The sequence below is a fragment of the Manis pentadactyla genome, chromosome 5, assembly GCF_030020395.1.
Source record: "Manis pentadactyla isolate mManPen7 chromosome 5, mManPen7.hap1, whole genome shotgun sequence".
Classification (NCBI taxonomy): Eukaryota; Metazoa; Chordata; class Mammalia; order Pholidota; family Manidae; genus Manis; species Manis pentadactyla.
The window spans coordinates 112136935-112156626 of record NC_080023.1 but is presented as its reverse complement, the minus strand read 5'-3'; the positions used below and the strand labels follow the sequence as shown (position 1 = coordinate 112156626).

The 19692-nt window shown below is 34.1% G+C and overlaps 1 protein-coding gene across 7 annotated transcripts in view; it reads left to right on the top strand.

Annotated features, from left to right (window-relative positions):
- SCLT1 (sodium channel and clathrin linker 1) overlaps window positions 1-19471 on the top strand; it is a 200934-nt gene extending 181463 nt beyond the window's left edge. For 3 of the 7 annotated variants that reach the window (XM_036903386.2, XM_036903385.2, XM_036903382.2), the window contains 3 exons: window positions 12368-12446; window positions 14935-15030; window positions 18927-19466. In XM_036903386.2, the coding sequence (XP_036759281.1) occupies window positions 12368-12446; window positions 14935-15030; window positions 18927-18989 (238 nt within the window). In that variant the 3' untranslated portion in view covers window positions 18990-19466. Of the gene's footprint in view, window positions 1-12367; window positions 12447-13042; window positions 15031-18926 lie in introns of all 7 variants that reach the window. The other 4 variants (XR_005028388.2, XR_005028387.2, XM_036903384.2 and 1 more) reach the window with 4 other exon arrangements.
- The last annotated feature ends 221 nt before the right edge of the window (window positions 19472-19692 follow it).

Here is a 19692-nt window from a genome sequence, read left to right as displayed (position 1 = left end):
GCATTAGCAATATGATGTGTGCTATGTTGTACCAATAGTATACCAGGCTAACTGTTAGATGGCACTTCTGTATCTTTGGGGAAGGATTCATTTGCTCCCTTTAGAAATGGTTTTGTTTTTAGAATGATTCAATGGTATAATCAACCAGTTAAATCTTTTATTAATAATATATCACAAATAAACTACAGAGTAATACATTGAAAAAGCAAATGGCTCATTTGATCATTTGATTCTCCCTATAAGTGTTTTTTTAATATACCATGAATTTATGCATTCTACCATTCATATAAAAAGTGTTTATTAATAGCTATCAGAAAAGAACTTTTTCAGGTTAGGTCCCACCATCTTGCTTCCCAGTGTGCCATTATTGTGTCATATTAAGCATTAAAGCTTTCCCTTGAAATTGCACTCTTCAAAAAGTTAGTGCTAGTCTGTATTCACCAAATCTTGAAAGTATTTGGCTGTTTGCCTCTATCTTCTCAACTTCATAACAGTTAAATTCTTACAAATGGCTATTTCTTTGGTTACTACATATCCACCTATTTATTACAGTTAGGAAAACATTAAACACAAACAAATGCCAGCATAGCCACAAAACTTAGGACACTAGAGTCCTTTCTGGATTAGTTTTGCTACCTTTGGAAACCTCTGTTTATTCTCACTGACAGTTGAATATGATTACCAGGGACTTGTGATTTCTTAAGATACACACATAAGTAAGTATAGCCATAATTAAATGTAACACAAAATAATGAAATAAAATAACTTTTCCATAAAAGGAAGTTTTCATCTTAGTACCAAAAAAGCTTAGTATAGAAACTTTTTAAAAATTTGAGCTCCTCTGTGATAGTTTCTTTCAGTTTGAAGTTTGCTTTAATTTATAAAAGTTTGTTATTGATCTATATTATTCCCTCTTAATTACTCCTTTATCTTGAAATATATGTAATCAGAGAATCTTTAACTTCCAAGAGGGAACAATTTTAAGTTACTTATTAATGTATAACATCTGTAACTGTAATATATCTATACTAATCTTATTTGAATGAGATTGTTATTTTTATAGGTTAAATAAAAAACCTCTATGTAGAAAAAAATGAGGTGAGATTTGCCCTACCAGATATCAAACTGTAGAAAACTGTATGATGGCATTAGCATTGGGATAAAAAATTTGAACACAATACAGAAAAACAGAGACTATGTAAAATTGGAAATTTTGTGCATGATAATATAACATTTCAAATCAATGATGAAAAGGTAATGTTAGGAAAGTTTTAAGTCTTTTTGAATACCCCTTGTAATTCCAGTTAAAAAGCTAAAAAATAAGAGAGAGAGAGAGAGAGAGAGAAGGTATGAGAAGAAATAAGATTATTTTTATTTTCTTGTAATGGAAAATTCTTTCTAGCAAAACACAAAACCCAGAATACAAAAGAGGAAAATATTGGTTAAATGACTTAACCATAAAAATTAAAATTCTATATGATGAAAGACACTAAACAAAGATAAAAGACAGATCACAAAAAGAAAACAAAAGATTAATAAGTAGAATCTATCAAGAATCCCATAATTAAGAAAAAAATAACAACCAAATAGAAAGATAGACAAAGTATGGGAACTGGCAACTCACAAAGGCAGAAATACAAAGTTCCTTTAAACACATCAGACTAGGTTCAGCTATTCACTGAAGAAATGCATATTTAAACAATAATTTTACCCAGCAAATGGGCTACACTGTAAAAGATAGCTAGCATGCAGTGTATACAAATATATGAGGAAACAGAAACAGGCATACACTATTGGTGGGAATGTAAACTGGAAGATCCTTTTTATAAGGTAATGTGGCAGTGTCTCACAAAATTTAAATTATGCATCTCATTCTGCAATTCCAGGTTCAGGCATCTGTCCTACAGAAACACCTGCGCATGTGTAAACAAGCAGTAGCAATACTTGTCCTTGCCTTCAGTCAGGCCCTTCACAAAGCCTTTAACCACGACCGTTAAAGCAGCCCCCTTCACTCTGGTTTCTCTGCCATCAGTTTTTTTCCACTCCGTTCTATCTTTCATACTGCTGTCAGAATTATTTTCCTGAGAAGCAAATATGATGCTGGCCCTGCCTACTTAAAGACTTCTCTTTTATTGTTGCCTATAGGTTTTTTACAGCCTTCCCTCCATCTTAGCAGCAATCTGCCTGTCTACTTCTGTCCTGTATGTTCCTTGTGTTTCAGCCACACTGAACAGCTGCCCCCAAAAAAACAAATATGTTCAGCCAGCCTTTTTACAACTCCTAGTCTGCACTCCATTCACTTATCACATATTTATTGAGTGGAATTGTTCATTAAGTACTGAGGGTACAGCAAAGCCTGAGGTCACCTCTCTTTTCTTGAAGATACTAGATTATTGATGAGAAAGTGGAAATTATCAAAGAAATAAATATGTATACATGTTTAAAATCAGATAATAAGTACTGTGTGGAATTAAACCAATGTGATAATGAATGGGTAGATACCTGAGACTGGAAAACAAGGAAGATCCTGTGAGAAAACAAATCTTAAAATGAGATCTATTGAAAAAACAATCCTGTCATTTAAACATCAGAAGGAAGAACATTCCAAGCAGAAGACCCCAAGGCAGGAGTACATGTGGTGTGTCAGAAGTAAGAGAGACACTGTATAAAATGAAGGCAGTAGTGGAAAATTGGGGCAATGTATTATATTAAGTAATGCCTCCATCATGGCAAAGAAACTGAAAATCTCAGGGGGTTAACACAACAAACATTTACTTCTTGTTCATGTTACATGTCTGAGGCAGTTTGATAGGAAGGCTCTGCTGGGAGAGGTTCCACCGTCTTGAGCATGTAGTTTTCCAAGATCACTGGAACAGGAAAAGAGGGATGGAAGAGCACCAGCTCTTAATGAACTCAGCTCTGAAGCATATATATCACTGCCTTTTACCTTCACTGGCCAAGCTAGTCATATGGACCCAACCTAACTGTATAAAAGTCTGGGTCATGTATAGGGAGCACATGGAGTGTTTGATGAACACTGTTTCTACTGCAGACAAGGACCTGATCCGGTAGGTTTTATTAACCAGGTTAAAGAGTTTTTTAAGTGTAAATGAAGGCCAATGGACAGTTTTGAAAGGAGCCACCTGTCTAACTTCGTTTTAAAGGTCACTCTAGCTATTGTGTGGAAAATGCAAGTGAGTATAAAAGCTGGGGAAGGACTTAGAAAACTATTGCAAGTTTTGTTAAGAGATGATGGCAGCTTAGACTAAGTAAAAAGAGAAAAATGTGCTAGTCAGGAGTCTTTTTAGTCAGGAGTCTTTTTTTAGAGGTAAGAGAAAGTGCTGACACCTTTTGTTGCATTGGAGTACAAAAGAAAACATAGAAATCAAGGATGATTCTAGGGATAGTTCACACATGCTGTTTCTTTCTAGGGATGTCCTTTCTCAGCTTCCCACTTGAAAAATTTTTTTTACGGTAAGGCATTCTTCATTCCCCAGACAGATTGAGTCTTTCCTTTCCCTATCCTCCCGTACCATTCTGCTCATTCTTCTTCATGACTCATGACTGAACTGGAATGTAACTATCATTTACATCTGTCTCTTCTACAAGACTATGCCAAACATCTCGCCTGGCATATAGTTGTTCAATAAAATTGTATTGAGGAAATGAATGCATGAATATCCAATATATGTATTGTATGTTCATACTGTATATTTGTTTATTCCTTTATGTCATGCAGTTTTATATATTTGTATGAATTCCCAGCATTTGTGCCTAAGGGATTCTCTTCCATCTCTAAAACATTATTCTTGGCTACATATCCATAGTGTTGAACTGACATAACTGCTTTTTTATTTAATGTTTTTGGGTTTTTTTTTTAGAATGAGAGGCAGCTGCAGGTACTGGCAGATTATAAAATGCCTAATTACTAAAAGCAACTGACGCATGTTATAGTATAATTTAACAGAATAAAAACATCTGGCACATGCTATGTTAATTTGTCATAAGAGAGTTTCAAAGAAAGCAGTTGCTACAGCTGGGAGATCCATCATTTTCCTGAAACGAATAGTACACCTTTTGTTTTTAATTCTCTCCTATAATATAGAATACAGCCTTACTTTCATGCATTGAGGAAATTTTCTCTTATGCTGTATCAACCAAAATATACATGGCTCATCCTTACCTTAATCTGTGCCTCAGTAATGACAGAGCAATCTGAACAATTATGGTGATTAATTATAATGCCTAAAATATTGACCCAGACTTTAAACTTTTATCCACGCCTTAAGCAACCATGACTTCTCTTATTTAAAGTATCTATGCTGTTTCAAAGAGACTCATGCATTGTAGGGAAAACATCGCTCTTACCTTCATACCATCCCATACCTTTTCCATTATGGGATGCCAGTGATGTTGAAAACTGAAGTACACTGAGAGTGGAAACTTTCTCTTTCAGCTTGGATTAGGTTATTTATTTCCATGACAGAGACAAACATGAGCTAATTACTGTTGTACAACAACTTCCAGTGCTCACCGTTTTGAATAATCTCTATTTCCAACTCTACTGAATATTTCCAAAGGTACTTCAAACTCATTATATGCAAAACTGAATCCATTTTTTCCATTATTTCATGCCTAGCCCAAGTTTTTATTTCATCCTGTATTTCACCTCTTGGTGAGTGCTGGTATCTACCCAGTTGCTTAGGCAAAATATCAGATGTCATACTGAACTCCTCCTCCTCACACCCCTAAGTCAAGTATTTAGAATTCTGTCTCTTAAACAGCTCTTGAATCTGTCCATTTCCTTCCACTAGTTGAGGCTATCAAACGTTGCTCATCTGTATTATTGCTATAACCCCCTAAATTACTACAGTCATATCTGCTTGATAGTTTTCCTGCTGTAAGCAGCAAGTTTTTCTGATACTCAAATCTAACCATGTTACTTCTTAAAATACTTCAGTGCCTTTCCAGGGTATTGATACAGAGTCTATATTTCCTATCAAGACAGTAAGGTTCTTGCGATATGTATTTCCTGTGTTTCCAGAATCTTTCTCTCTTACCCCCACTCCCACATCCTAGTGATACTTTATGTCCCTTTCACACTGAACTTCTTTCGATTTCCTAAATTTATCATCCTTTCTTTTTTCCTGGCCTTCACACATGGATTTGATCACAAGACTCTTCTTTCCCTTACCCTGCTTTTGTCCATCTAACTTCTATTTATCTTTCATATATCACCTGAAAAGCCTACTTCCTCTGGAGAGACAGCTCTAATCCCCCAACCCTCCATATGTGTTCCCATAGCACTGTGAACTTTTTATAGCATTTACTACCCATATTATAAACCTAGGAGCTTCTCAGCAGTTTATAAGTTTCCCTATGGCAGTGATGCAATCTTGTTCTTCCTTGTGTCCCTAGCACCCAGCATAGTAATGTGGAAGGGAGCAGGCATTCATTTCAGTATTTATTGAGTGAATGAACTTTAAATTATCTCAACCTTATCCTAAGATCAGCCCTTAAAATGAGATATTATGAGGAAAATTCACACATTAGTCTTGAGATTAACACACTTTTTAGTCTTGAGTTCATTCTTTAAGAGACTTCTTAAAATAAGCTACCAGTGAATGATTTTTATAAATAAAGCTCTGTGTCACATTCGTTTTCCTAGCATAGTCTTCCAAGTTTCTTATACCACTTGATGGTTACTTTGAAAATATAATCAATCACAAAATTAATTAGTTCTGATATGAGAGTGAGTAGATAGAAAAACTGAAAAAAGCAAGATCAGGACATTAAAAATATTACTGAATGGACTAGTTAACTGATTCTATGGAATTAACTAATTTTGCCTAGGCTAAGTGTGTACCAGGCGCTGTTCTAAGCCTTGCGAATGCAGCTTCCCTTTTAAAAGCTTTCATTCCAGAGGGGAGAGAGAAATAAGAAGGTAACCTGCAAATAAATTAGATGATGTTAGATGTTTTCAATGCTATGAAGAAAAAAAATGAGGGGTATATGAGAGACAGTAAGTCATATGGAGGAGGGAGCTGAAAGGGTGGACTATTTTTTAAAAAGCAGTCAGAAAAGGTGACATTTTTAGTGAAGCCAGAATGATAGGAAGAAATCATTTATATAAAAGGGCCAGGAAAACATTCCAGGCAGGGAAGAATAGCAAGTACAAAGGTCCAGTGTTAAGAAGTAGACACATGTAATTAAAGCCTAGTGAGGAACATGCAAAATATATAAGAATTCATATGCTTTAACCTCAAAAAAAATAAATAACTCAATTGAAAAATGAACAGACATTTCTCCAAAGAAGAAATACAGATGGCCAACCAGCACATGAAAAGATGCTCTACATCACTAGTCATAGGGAAATGCATTTTAAAACCACAATGAGATATTACCTCACACCAGTCAGAATGGCCACTATCCAAAAGACAAGAAATAATAAGTGTTGACGAGGATGTAGAGAAAAAGGAACCCTCCTACACTGCTGGTGGGAATGTAAATTGGAGCAGCCACAGTGGAAAGCAATATGGAGGTTCCTTGAAAAACTAAAAATAGAAATACCATATGACCCAGTAATTCCACTTCTAGTTTACCCAAAGAAAACAAAATTCCTGAAAAGACATATGCACTCCTATGTTTATTGCTGCATTACTTACAGTAGTCAAGATACAGAAGCAACAAAGTGTCCATCAATAAATGAATGGACAAAGATGTAGTACATATACACAATGGAATATTATTCAGCCATAAAAAAGGAAAACCTGCCATTTGCAACAACATGGATGGACCTAGAGGGTATGATGCTAAGTGAAATAAGCCAGGCAGAGAAAGACAAATACCATATGATTTCACTTATTTGTGGAATCTAAAAACAAAACAAAGCAAAATCAACAAAACATCAGTAGACTTATAGACACTGAGAAGTGACGTGATTATCATGGGGAGGGGTTGGTGTGGGTAAGGAGAATGAGGGGATAAAAGGGCACAAAAATCTCAATCATAAGTTGGTCATGGGGATGAAAATACAGCATGAAGAATACAACAAGCCAATGATTCTGTAACATCTTTCTATGCTGACAGTAACTGCACTAGTTGGGGGGTGAGGATTTATAAGGTGGGTAACTGTTGAACCACTATGTTGTATACTTGAAACCAATATAAGATTATTTATCAATGATACTTCAATTTAAAAAAATGGAATTGGGAAAAACAAATAAATAAAGCATAGTGAGGGAGGAGACGGAATGCTATAAGGTTGAGGAACCAGATCATGAAAATTTTGCAGGCTGTTTTAAATGATATATTTTTACCTACTTTAAGATATCTAAGTAAGACTTTTTGAAGTACAAATTCAGCAGTGGGAAATCATTGGAGAGTTTTAAACATGCTAGATCTTTAAAAGACTGCTTTAGCTATTGTGTGGAAAATAGACTAGACAAGGGGCAAAAATGGAGTCAGGGAGACCAGATATGAGATTATGACAACATTTCAGGCAGTAGATGATAGTGGCTTAGAACATTGTTGCCAATGGAGACAGAGAGAAGGGGGAAGTTATGAAATATACTAGGGAGGCAGGAAAGAACTTACTAATAAGTCAAAAATTGGGGGAAAAGAAGGGAAGAATCAAAGATGATACCTAAGCTTTGACTTGAGCATCTCGGTAGACAGTGATGCCATTTACTGAGAAGGGAGAAACTTGGGAAGGTGTAGCTAGAAAGTAGTTTCCATTTTAGACAGGCTTCATTTGAGGTGCTCATCAGTGTCCTTTACAGTTATGGACTAGATGAGCTCACTTAGGGGGAGTGTGCAGGTAGGGAAAGACCCGAGACTGTGACCAAGGGTACTCTCATATATCTAAAGCTGGCCTGTCTGCTTTAAACTGTCATATTTTTAGTTAACTAGATGAGATGTAAAGTCTTAGGATGAATTTCCTTTTTCAGTAGTCAGGTCTTTTGAAGCCATACAAAATCTTGAGATCACAATCTTTGCAATTACTGACCATTTTGCCACATATTTAGGATTAAATTTTTTTCCAGAGAATCTTCATTTTGCCTTTGAGATCTTCATATAATATGATGCAATATGATCCCACAGATATGTTTTACTAACATCTCTTATAATTGATTGAGCTTAAGATGAGAAGCAATGTGATTTAGTTGGGAGAACATGTTTATTAAAAGATGGAGTCTGAATCCCATTTTTTTCATTCAAACACTGCATGATCTTTAGGAACATAAAATAACTTCTCTGAGTCTTCATATATGATGAGGATAATAACTCCTTTGCAATGCTGAAGTAATAATAAGGTATAGTAGTAAAGTTAAGGCACAGTAGAAAACCCTCTTGGCTGATGTCCACATACCAACATTAACCAGTGAACTAAATTTCTGTGCAAACATGCTGACCAATGCCCAAAGCATTCTGCATGACCCCTGCCTAGTCAGCTTCACTCTAGTGTCATTGGTTGTGACTGGCTTTGCGAGTCTCAGTGTGTTTATTCTCAAACTAGGCTATGCCAGTTGTAACTTGATTTGAAAATATGTAATTTAATTAAATAATCCAGTGATATATGAGGACAAAAAGGGAAGGCTATTCTATCTTTCTAAACTGAGACACATACTTTGGAGAGTTTCCTATCGAAGTAGGTTCAGACAAGCAACTCTAAAAGAATAAAGGAAATAGTGTAAAATCTAGAATAATTCTGTATGTGAATTACTTGCCAAATGCCTTTAAATTCTCATACCACACTAATGAAGGCAAAAGTAGGAATAATTAGACACAATACATCATGGATGTGGCTTATGTAAGAAGGACATTCAACACTGAGACACTCCACTCAGTGTGCTCATACAAAAAAAATCTCAAAACTATATATTCCAAGTGAAAAGCCCAGACAAAATTCTTATCCTTCCTTAGGCCTTAAGCCTCTTAAAAATCTCAGATAATCTATGGACCCTTTTCCCAGAAAAGACAAACAAACAAGATCTTGCATATAGTCAGGCTGTTTGAAACATACCGAAGCCTACCTGTGGGCTACGGATGAGGAGCCCCTGCCTTTGGTTTCTTGCCCTTCACCTTCCTTCCTCTATCTTATTGAAGAATTTGATGACTTATCAGTGTTGATTATAATATTTTGTTTACTAAAGTATTTAATGTTTTCCTAATAGATACAGCATAAATTACTCTTTATAAAATTATTTTCTAAAATTTTAGCTACCCAGAAGGTAGTTAACCAATTCTATTTTACAACTATTTCTAAATTTTATTTTGTAGGCATCAATAGGATTTTCTATCACATACACATGAATTATTTAAGAGAAACAAATATTTAGGACCCTGAAAGGCTAAGCAATTCCCAGTGATATTATTTTAAGGAATTCCTTTTTCTTAAAGACTGGTGGAAGATTATAATTTTACCTTAAACCTTATAACCTTATAATGTTATACAATATGCCAGAAATTATAGAGAAATTGGGTATACTTTTATTTAAATTCTTTAGTTAGTATAACGTACTCTTTAAGGACCATAATGTCCTACAGAAACTGGAAATGTCATCTTTCTCTGGATCTTCTGGCAGGCTACACTTATATCATCCTTAATAGGTAGGAATGTTTCTGTTTTTAAAGATTTCCAGTGAAGAGATTACATAGCTTTATTTGGCAAGTGTTTCAATTATAAACAACTGTGAAACTTTCTTTTTTTCAATTATAAACAACTGTGAAAGTCTTATTTTCTGTTTATCCTAAATAACTAATGATATAGGGAACTCTCAATTATCTTCTGTAGTGAAGAGGAAATTTTTCATAGATCATGTAAAGTCAGATCATCCTCCTGGGTCTTTCCTTAATCCCTGCAATGAAATATCCTGACAGAGAAATAGGAGTTTCAAAGTACTGACAGGCAGTCTCTAGGAAATCTCAGGGGATGGAGGGTGAAATCACTTTTCTCTCTACTCTTTAAGACCTTCTAAAATTTCATTCAGAAGTGAGATTGAAGGAAATGCTTTCTTGGAAAATAACCTTTTCCTAGCCACTTCAAGCCCTTTGTAGAAAAAAGCAGAATATAAGTAAATAAGAATAGTCTTTATCTAAAATATGTATGACCTCTCTAGTGAGGGTGAGCATTTAATAATGTGGGTAACTGTGGAACCACTGTGTTGTATATTTGAAACCAACATAAGATTGTATATCAGTGATACTTTAATTTTTTTTAAAAAATGACATTTGTTCATTGCTCATATGTAGGACTGTGATCAACTTTTATACATTAAACTTGTTTCCTGCCACTTTCCTGTAATCAACTTATTAGTCCAGGGATTTTTTTTGTTGTTGGTTAAAATTTCCAGCAGAATAAAGTATATATATATATATATATATATATATACATATATATATATATATATATATATACTACTATCATTCAGATAAATTGTCATGGTAAGTAAATGAATGGTTTAGGCATCAAATCATGTGATAGGCATTTTCTGAAAAGATTTTGTTTAAACTAAATGTTGGCTAAATTTATGTATAGGGTCATTGTATCATCTCAGTAGTACTTAAAGATTATTTCTTATCAGCACTTATGTGCATAGCTTTTACCTTTAATTGCATTTGACCTACACATGACTGGCCACTTTAATCATTTTCCTTTTATTTGTTTTGTTATGTTGGGGAGCAGCAGTAATTTTAAAGTACATGAGATACTTTTAAGCACAATTTATTCTATATTTTTATTACCACTGAAATAAAGCTAAGTTAAAACATTTGTGCTTATCTGTTACAGAAGCAGTGATACATAGTCAGGCTCCTCATAGTCTGTGACCTGTATTAATGAAGTCACTGAGTTAGAATAAGCCATTTCACCCTTAGTCTGTAAGTTATCTTATGGCAACAGCTTTGTGCTTACCACCATGTACCTTGCATTTGGCCCATAAAGAGTGTTCAGTGAGTACTTGTGAAATTGATTTCTGGGTGGCATTATTTTTTGTTCTCTCCTATGTATTTATAATGAATTTTGCTGATTTTAACAGCTATTCACTCAAATATAAGACACTTGAGGGACTTACCAAGAGTTTAGGCTGTTTGTTTAAGTCGTTTAGAAAGGAATCAAAGCTTAAGGTACTTTGGAGGAGTTTTCTGCTGATTTTTTAAGAAGCAGAATTAAGGTTGAATGACAAAAACCAATTCTAAATTAACAATTTTAATACTCAGAAATTGATCTGATTTTTTTTTTTTTAGTTACTTGTAAGATTACATTGTATCTACTGCTTCTAACCTGGCACTCTTAAATTTATCTTTGGCCAAAAGCAATATAATGCTTATATGTTGAACAAAAAAGAGGAAGACAGTTCTATACATATAACTCCAACTAATATAGTATAAAGAGTGTAATATGTAAAAAATAGCACATATACAAACAAAACATAAATAGCAATCCTGAATATACTACACTGCAATGATGTTGGAGTGATGAACATTATCTTAAGTTTCTAAGAGCTGAGCTCCTCTAAGAAGCACTGCATATGACTCTTAGATATACACACTATAGCTAAGAATCACAGTGGCTTATGAGATCTTACAATAGCAAATGCTGTATTTGTTTGCTGTGCATATACTTTTGTTTTAATGTCAAATAATACCTCAAGATAATAATATCAAAGACACTCTAGCACTTTTAAAATAATGTGTATGTGATTTTTTTTGCCTTTCTTTTATTGTGGTTAAATTTTTGAAAACCTGTGTTTTTGACCCTTGAACAGCACAGGTTTGAACTGTGAGGGTACACTTACACAAGGATTTTTATAATAAACATTGGAAAATATTTTTTCAAATTTATGACAATTTGAAAAAACATTTTCTTTTCTCTAGCTTACTTTAAGAATACAATATATAATACATATAATATACAAAATATATTAATCGTTTTATTGGTAAGGCTTCCAGTCAACAGTAGGCTTTTAATAGGTAAGTTTTGGAGGAGTGTCAAAAGTTATACACATATTAACTGTGTATGGGTTGGCACCCTTAACGCCTGTGTTGTTCAAGGGTCTACTCAACCTAAATTTACCATTTTAACCATTTTTTTTTAATTGTGATAAAATTTAACTAAATTTAACATCTTAAGTGTATATAGCTCAGTAATATTGAGTATATCACATTGTTGTACAATCACTGAGAATATATGTGCATTTTATAAAGGAATGAGTCCTTTAAGATATGACCTATTAGTAAACAACTTTATTTTGCACACAAGATATTTTTGTTCAAAACATGAACATGTACCTCACTAATAAAGATTCTGTTTTCTTGATTTTTGAACAATTTGGCTTTTTTTCTCTCTCTCTCTTTTGATTAATAGAAGTGAGCTGAGTCGACAGAAAGTTCATACCCAAGAGCTGCTTTCTCAGCTGGAAATGGCAAATGAAAAGGTAGTTGAGGTAAGATAATGACTCTCCTGGGAAGTGCTTTCTACTGCAGCTTGATACACATGTTACAGAATTTTCCCTGAGCCAAGTCCAAATTAATTCTCTACATGGAAATGACCATATAGATGTGAGTGTTTCTTGTAGAAGTCATCTATACCTGTAAAAATCCACAAATCATATAATGTGAGTAAAACCTTTGTCACTCAGTGATTTATCATATGTGCACGGCAGGCAGAGCTCTGATTTCAGTCACACCGATAGAACTTGTGCGATGCTGCAGAGAGTGCATCAGGATCCTCTGTGTGTCTGTGCATGTCTAAGATTATTTTTTTTAACCACTCTTATTTTGTTTTAGTCCCTTACAAAAGGCACATAGAAAATACTTTTGTCTTTTGGGATATATTAAAGTAATACTCCTTTAGATTAAAGCTTTAAAGCAAAATAAAGCAAGAGTTCATCATTTTTTTAAAAGCTTTAAAAAAAGAATACAATTTCTAGATTACGATTAGCATTTTCCAGACCACTGGTTTTTCATTTGATGTTCTAACTTCAGATGTATTTGTTGGAATTTCATTAACAGGCTGTGTGGTGCACCATCTTTTTTGCAGCCTTCTGCAGGAACCATAGTGAAGTCATTACTCTTAAGATGGCAGAGCACTGTAAATTGATATGAGCCATTCAGAAAACAATTAGACAACAACCATTAAAATACTCTGATGTAGTTCCTACTTCCAGGAATCTGTTCTAAAGAAATAATGTAAAATATGAAAAAGGAAGTTATTCAATACAGTAATGTTAATAACACTGGAAGATCAAAAGCAACCAGAATGGCCAACTGAAAATACAGTTGCATGTACTATGATTGACTTAATCTGTACGTTAACCATTACAGTAGCAGCTGTGAAAAATGTACATTATGTATGTACATATGAAAATCATTATTGTATGACAGGATTATTTCCTCAAGTTTTCTCTAGCATTACTGATGTGCCTCTTAAATTTAGGACTACATATTTAAACATTTTGGTAAATCTGAACAGCTAAATAGTTCTCTTCATAAAATTTAGTTTTGCTTTTGGGCACAGTTAGAAATAGGTTCATTTTAACAGAATACCGTTATTTCAATATTTTATATTACTAGGCTTGACATTCACTGTTATCACTTGTATGTTAAGACCTGGGAACTACCTAGTATTTCATAGAAAGTGTGTCTTTCTTGCTGTTCCTGATTAGGCTGGTGTTATCCTCACATTCAGACAAGTGTCAGAAAAACTGTATAACAATTTTTGTTGTACAAAAACTTTTTAGGCTAATATGTATGGTGAGGGCTAATACATTTTTTTAACTGATAGATTCTTTGAACTTGTCTACATGGCAAAATGTTGTGACAGACTTATATTCCTGATGCCTGTATAGTTTCCTGAGGCTGGTGCAACAAAGAATTACAAACTGAGTGGCTTAAATGACAGAAATTTATTGTCTCACAGTTCTGGAAGTCAGAAATCTGAAATCAGGAAGTGAGAGCAGGGTTCCCTCTGAGGACGAGTGTCTGTCCTGTGCCTCTCTCTCAGCTGTTGGCAGCCTCCAGCTTGCTTTCTTGCCTAGTTGGTGTTCTCCCTGTCTCTTCACGCAGTCTTCCCTTTGTACATGCCTGTCTCTATGTCTAAGCTTTCCCTTTGTATGAAGATACTAGTCGTATTGGATTTGTGCCCACCATAATGACCTCATTTTAACTTAATCATTAGTAAATGCCCTATTTCCAAATAAGGTCACATTCATAGGTATTAGGGGTTAGGATTTCAACATGTTTTTTTTTAGGTTTGTAATTCAATGCATAACAATGCTTTAATAACTCTGTTGACTCTAGTACCCTCTGGGGTATACAAATGTAATGGGGAACATGTAGAAACAGTTCTTCCCCTTGAAGTAATGCCTTCAGCATATAAGTCATTTAAGATAAATCTAACTTTTCAAAAATCAGAATTTCTAGAATGAATATTTTCTCTTCCTTGAACTTTAATAAAGATGATATCACAGTTTCCTCTAGCACAGTGGTTCTAAATGCACTGGCAAACAGAATCAGCACTGCCTAAGAACTTGATAAAAGTGCAGATCCTCAGGACTCATCCCATCCCTACCGAAGCCCGGGATGAGGCTCAGCTGTCTGTGTTTCCATACTCTCTGGGTGATTCTAGATCAGTGGTCTAGCATCTCAAGGTTAACAGATCAAAAGGTGAAAGTCTTGTTCTTCTGATCCACTTTGCTTTTGGATTTAATTCACATTCTTTGATAGCACGTAGAGGAGAAAAAAAAATTTAGTCAGAATTTAAAATCAATTTTGAACTTTGAAGTTCATAACTTGAAAAAAATGTAAATTTGGTGATATATTATCTTTGCATTTTATAAAATGATGTCCAAATTTTTCATTGATTATCCCATAAAACATCTCTATGTCACATATGGATTCCTAACTGGTTTGTTTTATATTTCCACTTAATAGAAGGAAAAATTAATTCTAGAGCATCAAGAAAAAGCCAACAGACTTCAAAGGCGTCTAAATCAGGCGGAACAGAAAGCTGCATCAGCTTCCCAGCAGGTAGGGAGCTTCCTCATTATCCCTGGGTAATAAATAGTCTGAGTAGATCAAAGATAGGAAAAGTTCCTCAAAAGTTCCCAGAGACCTGATAGTTTTAGTTTTACTTGATTAAACTACTTAAAATTAGTCATTTAATAGCTGACATTGAAAAAGTAAATTTTAGAAACGGAAACATGGGTCTCCTCCATTTGGCACCTAACTACAGAACTTCACTGTTCAATGATAGCCCCTAGCCGCAAGTAGCTGTTTAAATTTTCAATTATTTAAATTAATTAAAATTTTAAGTCCTCAGTCACAGTAGCCAGATTTCAAGTACTCAATAATCATGTGTAGTTGTGATTGTCATATTGGACAGCATAAATATAGAAAATTCTATTATCACGAAAAGTTCTGTTGGAACCACCACTGGTCTGGAATTATGTTCCATCTAAAACTAGGCAGGTATGCACTGAGAGATTTAGAAGTAGATAGCATTGCTTTAATTGTAATATTTTAAGTTGCACTTTGTTTTTATTGTAGTTTTTAAAGGGAAAAAATTACTTGGCTTATAGGTAACTTCATTTAATGCACATTTGTATATGGCCATATAAACCTAAAATGTGATATGTAAGTGGTCCAATGAGAAATTGATTAGAAAATGCAGAGCATCAGTGAAAATACTAAGGGGTAATAGCTTATAATATACACATATCATAACAATGATACAGCCATTTGGTAGGAACAGTAGTCACTAAAGTAGGAACAGTAGTCGCTCCTAGTAGAAACAAAATGAGCCAGTTTAGTGAGTTTAGACAGATCAATGGATAGATAGAGAAGTAGACAGAGAGTCAGGCAGGCAGACAAAAACCCTGTTACTACATTATTGTATTTGGTTTTAACTGTTCTATTTCAATCAAAATTAATATTCTTAGACAGTATATTTCATACATAGTAAAGCAACTCTAAATATTCACTGAATTCCAGTTTATTGCATGATGTTTCTAGACGTTTTTTGAAATCTACTTCTAGTATGAACATGATATGGCACTTAAAGAAAATCCAATAATAATTTGCCCTTCTATCCCCCTTCCTTGTGAAGGGAATTATAGCTTTATCAAATAAGATTAACTTCTTACGCAATTATGAGTTAATCCCTCAAGAATTCACTCATTGATTTAGATTATAAGGTAGCAGGAAGCAGAGCGTAATACTGGTCAGCGCCTTGAGAGCACTTTGGTGTCAGGCAAGCAGCCTGGTGCCGTTAAATAGCCATGTGACTTTGGGCAATTTCAACCTCTCTTAACTCTCAGTTTCTTCATGTTTAATGTAAGATAATAACATCTCCCTACAGTTCTTGACACGCCAGAGAATTAAGCACTTAGCATAGTCATTAAATGGTAAATAGATACTTAGATATATAAGAAATTAAATTTCTATATCACAATCCTTAAAGCTTAAGTTTACCTTTTTTTAGAAATACAGTGAAAAAAAGTGCCTCCTTAAAATCAACTATCTTGAGTTCGATAGGTAAAACTGTAGTTATAGAACCATATACATACATTCCAATTGGCAGCTAGTTTAAGCTCTCTCCTAAGAGAACTAAACCTAAGCAATGCAATGTTGATGCTTCTCCTGTTATTTAACCTCTCTAATGGCAGAGATTCCACCATTCTCTTTGTGAGCTTTTTTTTTTATTAAGGTATCATTGAGATAATCTTATGAAGGTTTCACACGAGCAACATTGTGGTTACTACATTCACCCATATTGTCAAGTACCCCCCACACCCCATTGCAGTCACTGTCCCTCAGCATAGTAAGATGCTATAGAGGTTGTTAGCTTTTTTTAAATGTTTTATCAGTAACCACTTCACAAGTTTTTCCTGAAACTTTCTCCTTCCATTCTGTTCTCATTTGAAGATGGAAAATAATCATTCAGCATTCTCCCCATACACAAAAAGAACTTATTCCATAAGAGAGTTAATTTTTTTTCTATTTTAAATGAGTCCTAGTCATAGGCTTTCTGTAAAGACACATTCAGTTTTTTAGAATCTTTATCTTTACCTTCTCTGAATCCTTTCTAATTTTCACATTTTCCTCTAAACACTGGAAACTGCTGTTAGAAATAATATCCAGCTAAAAACCTGATGTTTAATGAAATAAAAGAGTTAAAAGATTATTTTCCCTAACATGTCATAGTTACCAAGGTAAGCCAGAGTCACGTCAGTGCTTTAATGAGCCTTCTGTCGCACCGATGCCATCATTCTCTAAAGTGCTGTTTTGATTAACTTTACCTATCTGTTCCTCATCTGTCTTTGGACAATGGTTACATGTTCTGAATGTATCACTCCAAGCTGCTAAAAACCATACTGTGTTCTTTTGACAGTAAAATCAGTGTGAAGCCTTTCTATGTAAGAACACAAAACCTAGAAACTATAAAAAGAAATCAATAAATGTGACCATGTAAAATTCCAAATTTCTGCATTAAAAGGTCAAAATCAATGACAAGCTGAGAAAAATATTTGCAATACATATGAAAAAAGGCTAATATCCTAAATATATTGAAAGAGCGGTCAAGTCAACAGAAAAAGTGATACAGGACAATAGATAAATGAATAAAGGATACTTACAGGAAAGGAAAGATATGGCTTTTAAACATTTAAAAAGATGCTCATCCTCACCCATAAGACTAATACAAATTCAAAGTGTAATCACATGTCATTTTTCACATGTCAGATCATGAATTTTGACAATACATCATACAGCACTTTCACACATCATTGATGTAGGTATGTATTGGTACAATCTCTTTGGAGCCCAGTTTGACAGTATCTCCCAAAAACTGTAAATGGACGTAGCCTTTGCTCCCACAATTCTGCAAATTTACTTACAGGTGGTGTACTTGCACCTGGGCAGCCTGTGCAAGGAAGCATGTAAAGAGCATTGCCTATAATTTTAAAGATTAAAAACCATCTAACTGCCCATCAACAGAAAACCAGTTAAATTATGGAATATCCATAGAGGGAAAGGTTTGCAGCTGTTAAATGGAATAGAGTAGGTCTAGTATGGAGTCATTTCTAAGGTAGGTCATGTAGGAGGGAAAAACCAACATGGAGAGTGTGTGGAGTACTTCATCATTTTTTAAATAAAAAGGGGTGAGGAACCATGTAAGAACTTGTTCGTTATGCTTCAGAAGATTGGAGACTGTTGAGAATTAGGCTTGGGGTTGATTAATGATTGTGCATTGAGTCCCCTATAAAGAATTTTATTGTTGTTAACAACCATTTGATCAATAAATATGAGAGATGCCCTCTCAAAAAAAAAAGGGGGGGGGTGAGGAAATAAATGCATCAATACTCATTTAGAATTTTTCTAAAAATGTACTTAGAAACTGGGAATAGTAGGTATATCTGGAAATACAGGGCTATGGAATTAAGGACAGCAGTAGGAAGACTCCCTTTGTGCTGTATACTCTTGTACTGTTAGACTTTTTTTACTATGTGTATTATCAATTCCAATTAATATTTAAAGATTATTTTACTCTTAGACTTTTCGTACTTTGATCTATTGTCATCTTTTTATTACCAGCCTGTGCTGGCTCACCCTTAGTTTTTAAACCATTTTCTGATTAACTTTTATGTAGATATTTTCATCCATTTATGAAATATGTTTTGGAATTCTAAATGTATCGCTCTGAGCTATGGAATATCATATTTGACATGTGCATCTCTAGTTTAATATAGACATTTTAAAATCTCAGGAGTAAAATCAAAATGAGCACAAAAAGTGACCTCTTTCATGACCCCTTACAATAAGATTATTTTCAGTTAATTATAAGTTGTGATGCATTATACTTTGTATTAGTCTAAGATTTTCCATAGAAAAAGTAACTACTTACTGATTGTTTATTTTAATTGCAGCTCAGTGTGATTACAGTGCAGAGAAGAAAAGCAGCCTCCATGATGAATCTGGAAAATATTTAAAAGTATTCATAGTTCACAGAACTTTAGAGTTGGGAAAACTGTTGGACTAGAAGTATACTGAAATAGTAAAACCTGCAGAGAATGGTTAAGGCTTGTGTCGTTTTGCATAAGCATTCTCCATTCTGTTTTTAGGGTTATTGGAAAACAGAACAGTGACAGCAAAGAAAATATAATCCTATATTGAGCTGCAGTGGAGAATAAAGCCAGCTGAGAAGAACTCATTGCCTTCATCAACATGTCTATTTTTTAATTCCCCCTTTTTCCTTTGGAAGAGCATAGTAATTTTCTAACTATGCTAATCATGAGGAAGATTTTAAGACAATGCTAGAATTTTGATATTTCAGGTTCTATGATTTGAGAATTTTACATCTAATTGTTACTTCCAACTCATTTTTAAAGTTCCCGAGTATCCATTTTATTATATAAACTCACAAATGTAATAAATTATACACTTTCTAAAATGATGCTGTCATGTATTTTAATGTATATTGTAGTGTTTCATTTTTAACTTAATTTCTGGTATTTGTCAAATATTGATACTTAAGAATTTGGGAGTTTTTATTGTTTTGTTGTATTTTTTGCTATTACTCAAAGCATTAGTTATCAAATGTAATCTTAAATTCTGAGAATGAGTGAGCACTGAACTATCACAGTCCTATTGATTTTCATTGATCCATTTGGTTATTCATTCTATGCTCCTAGT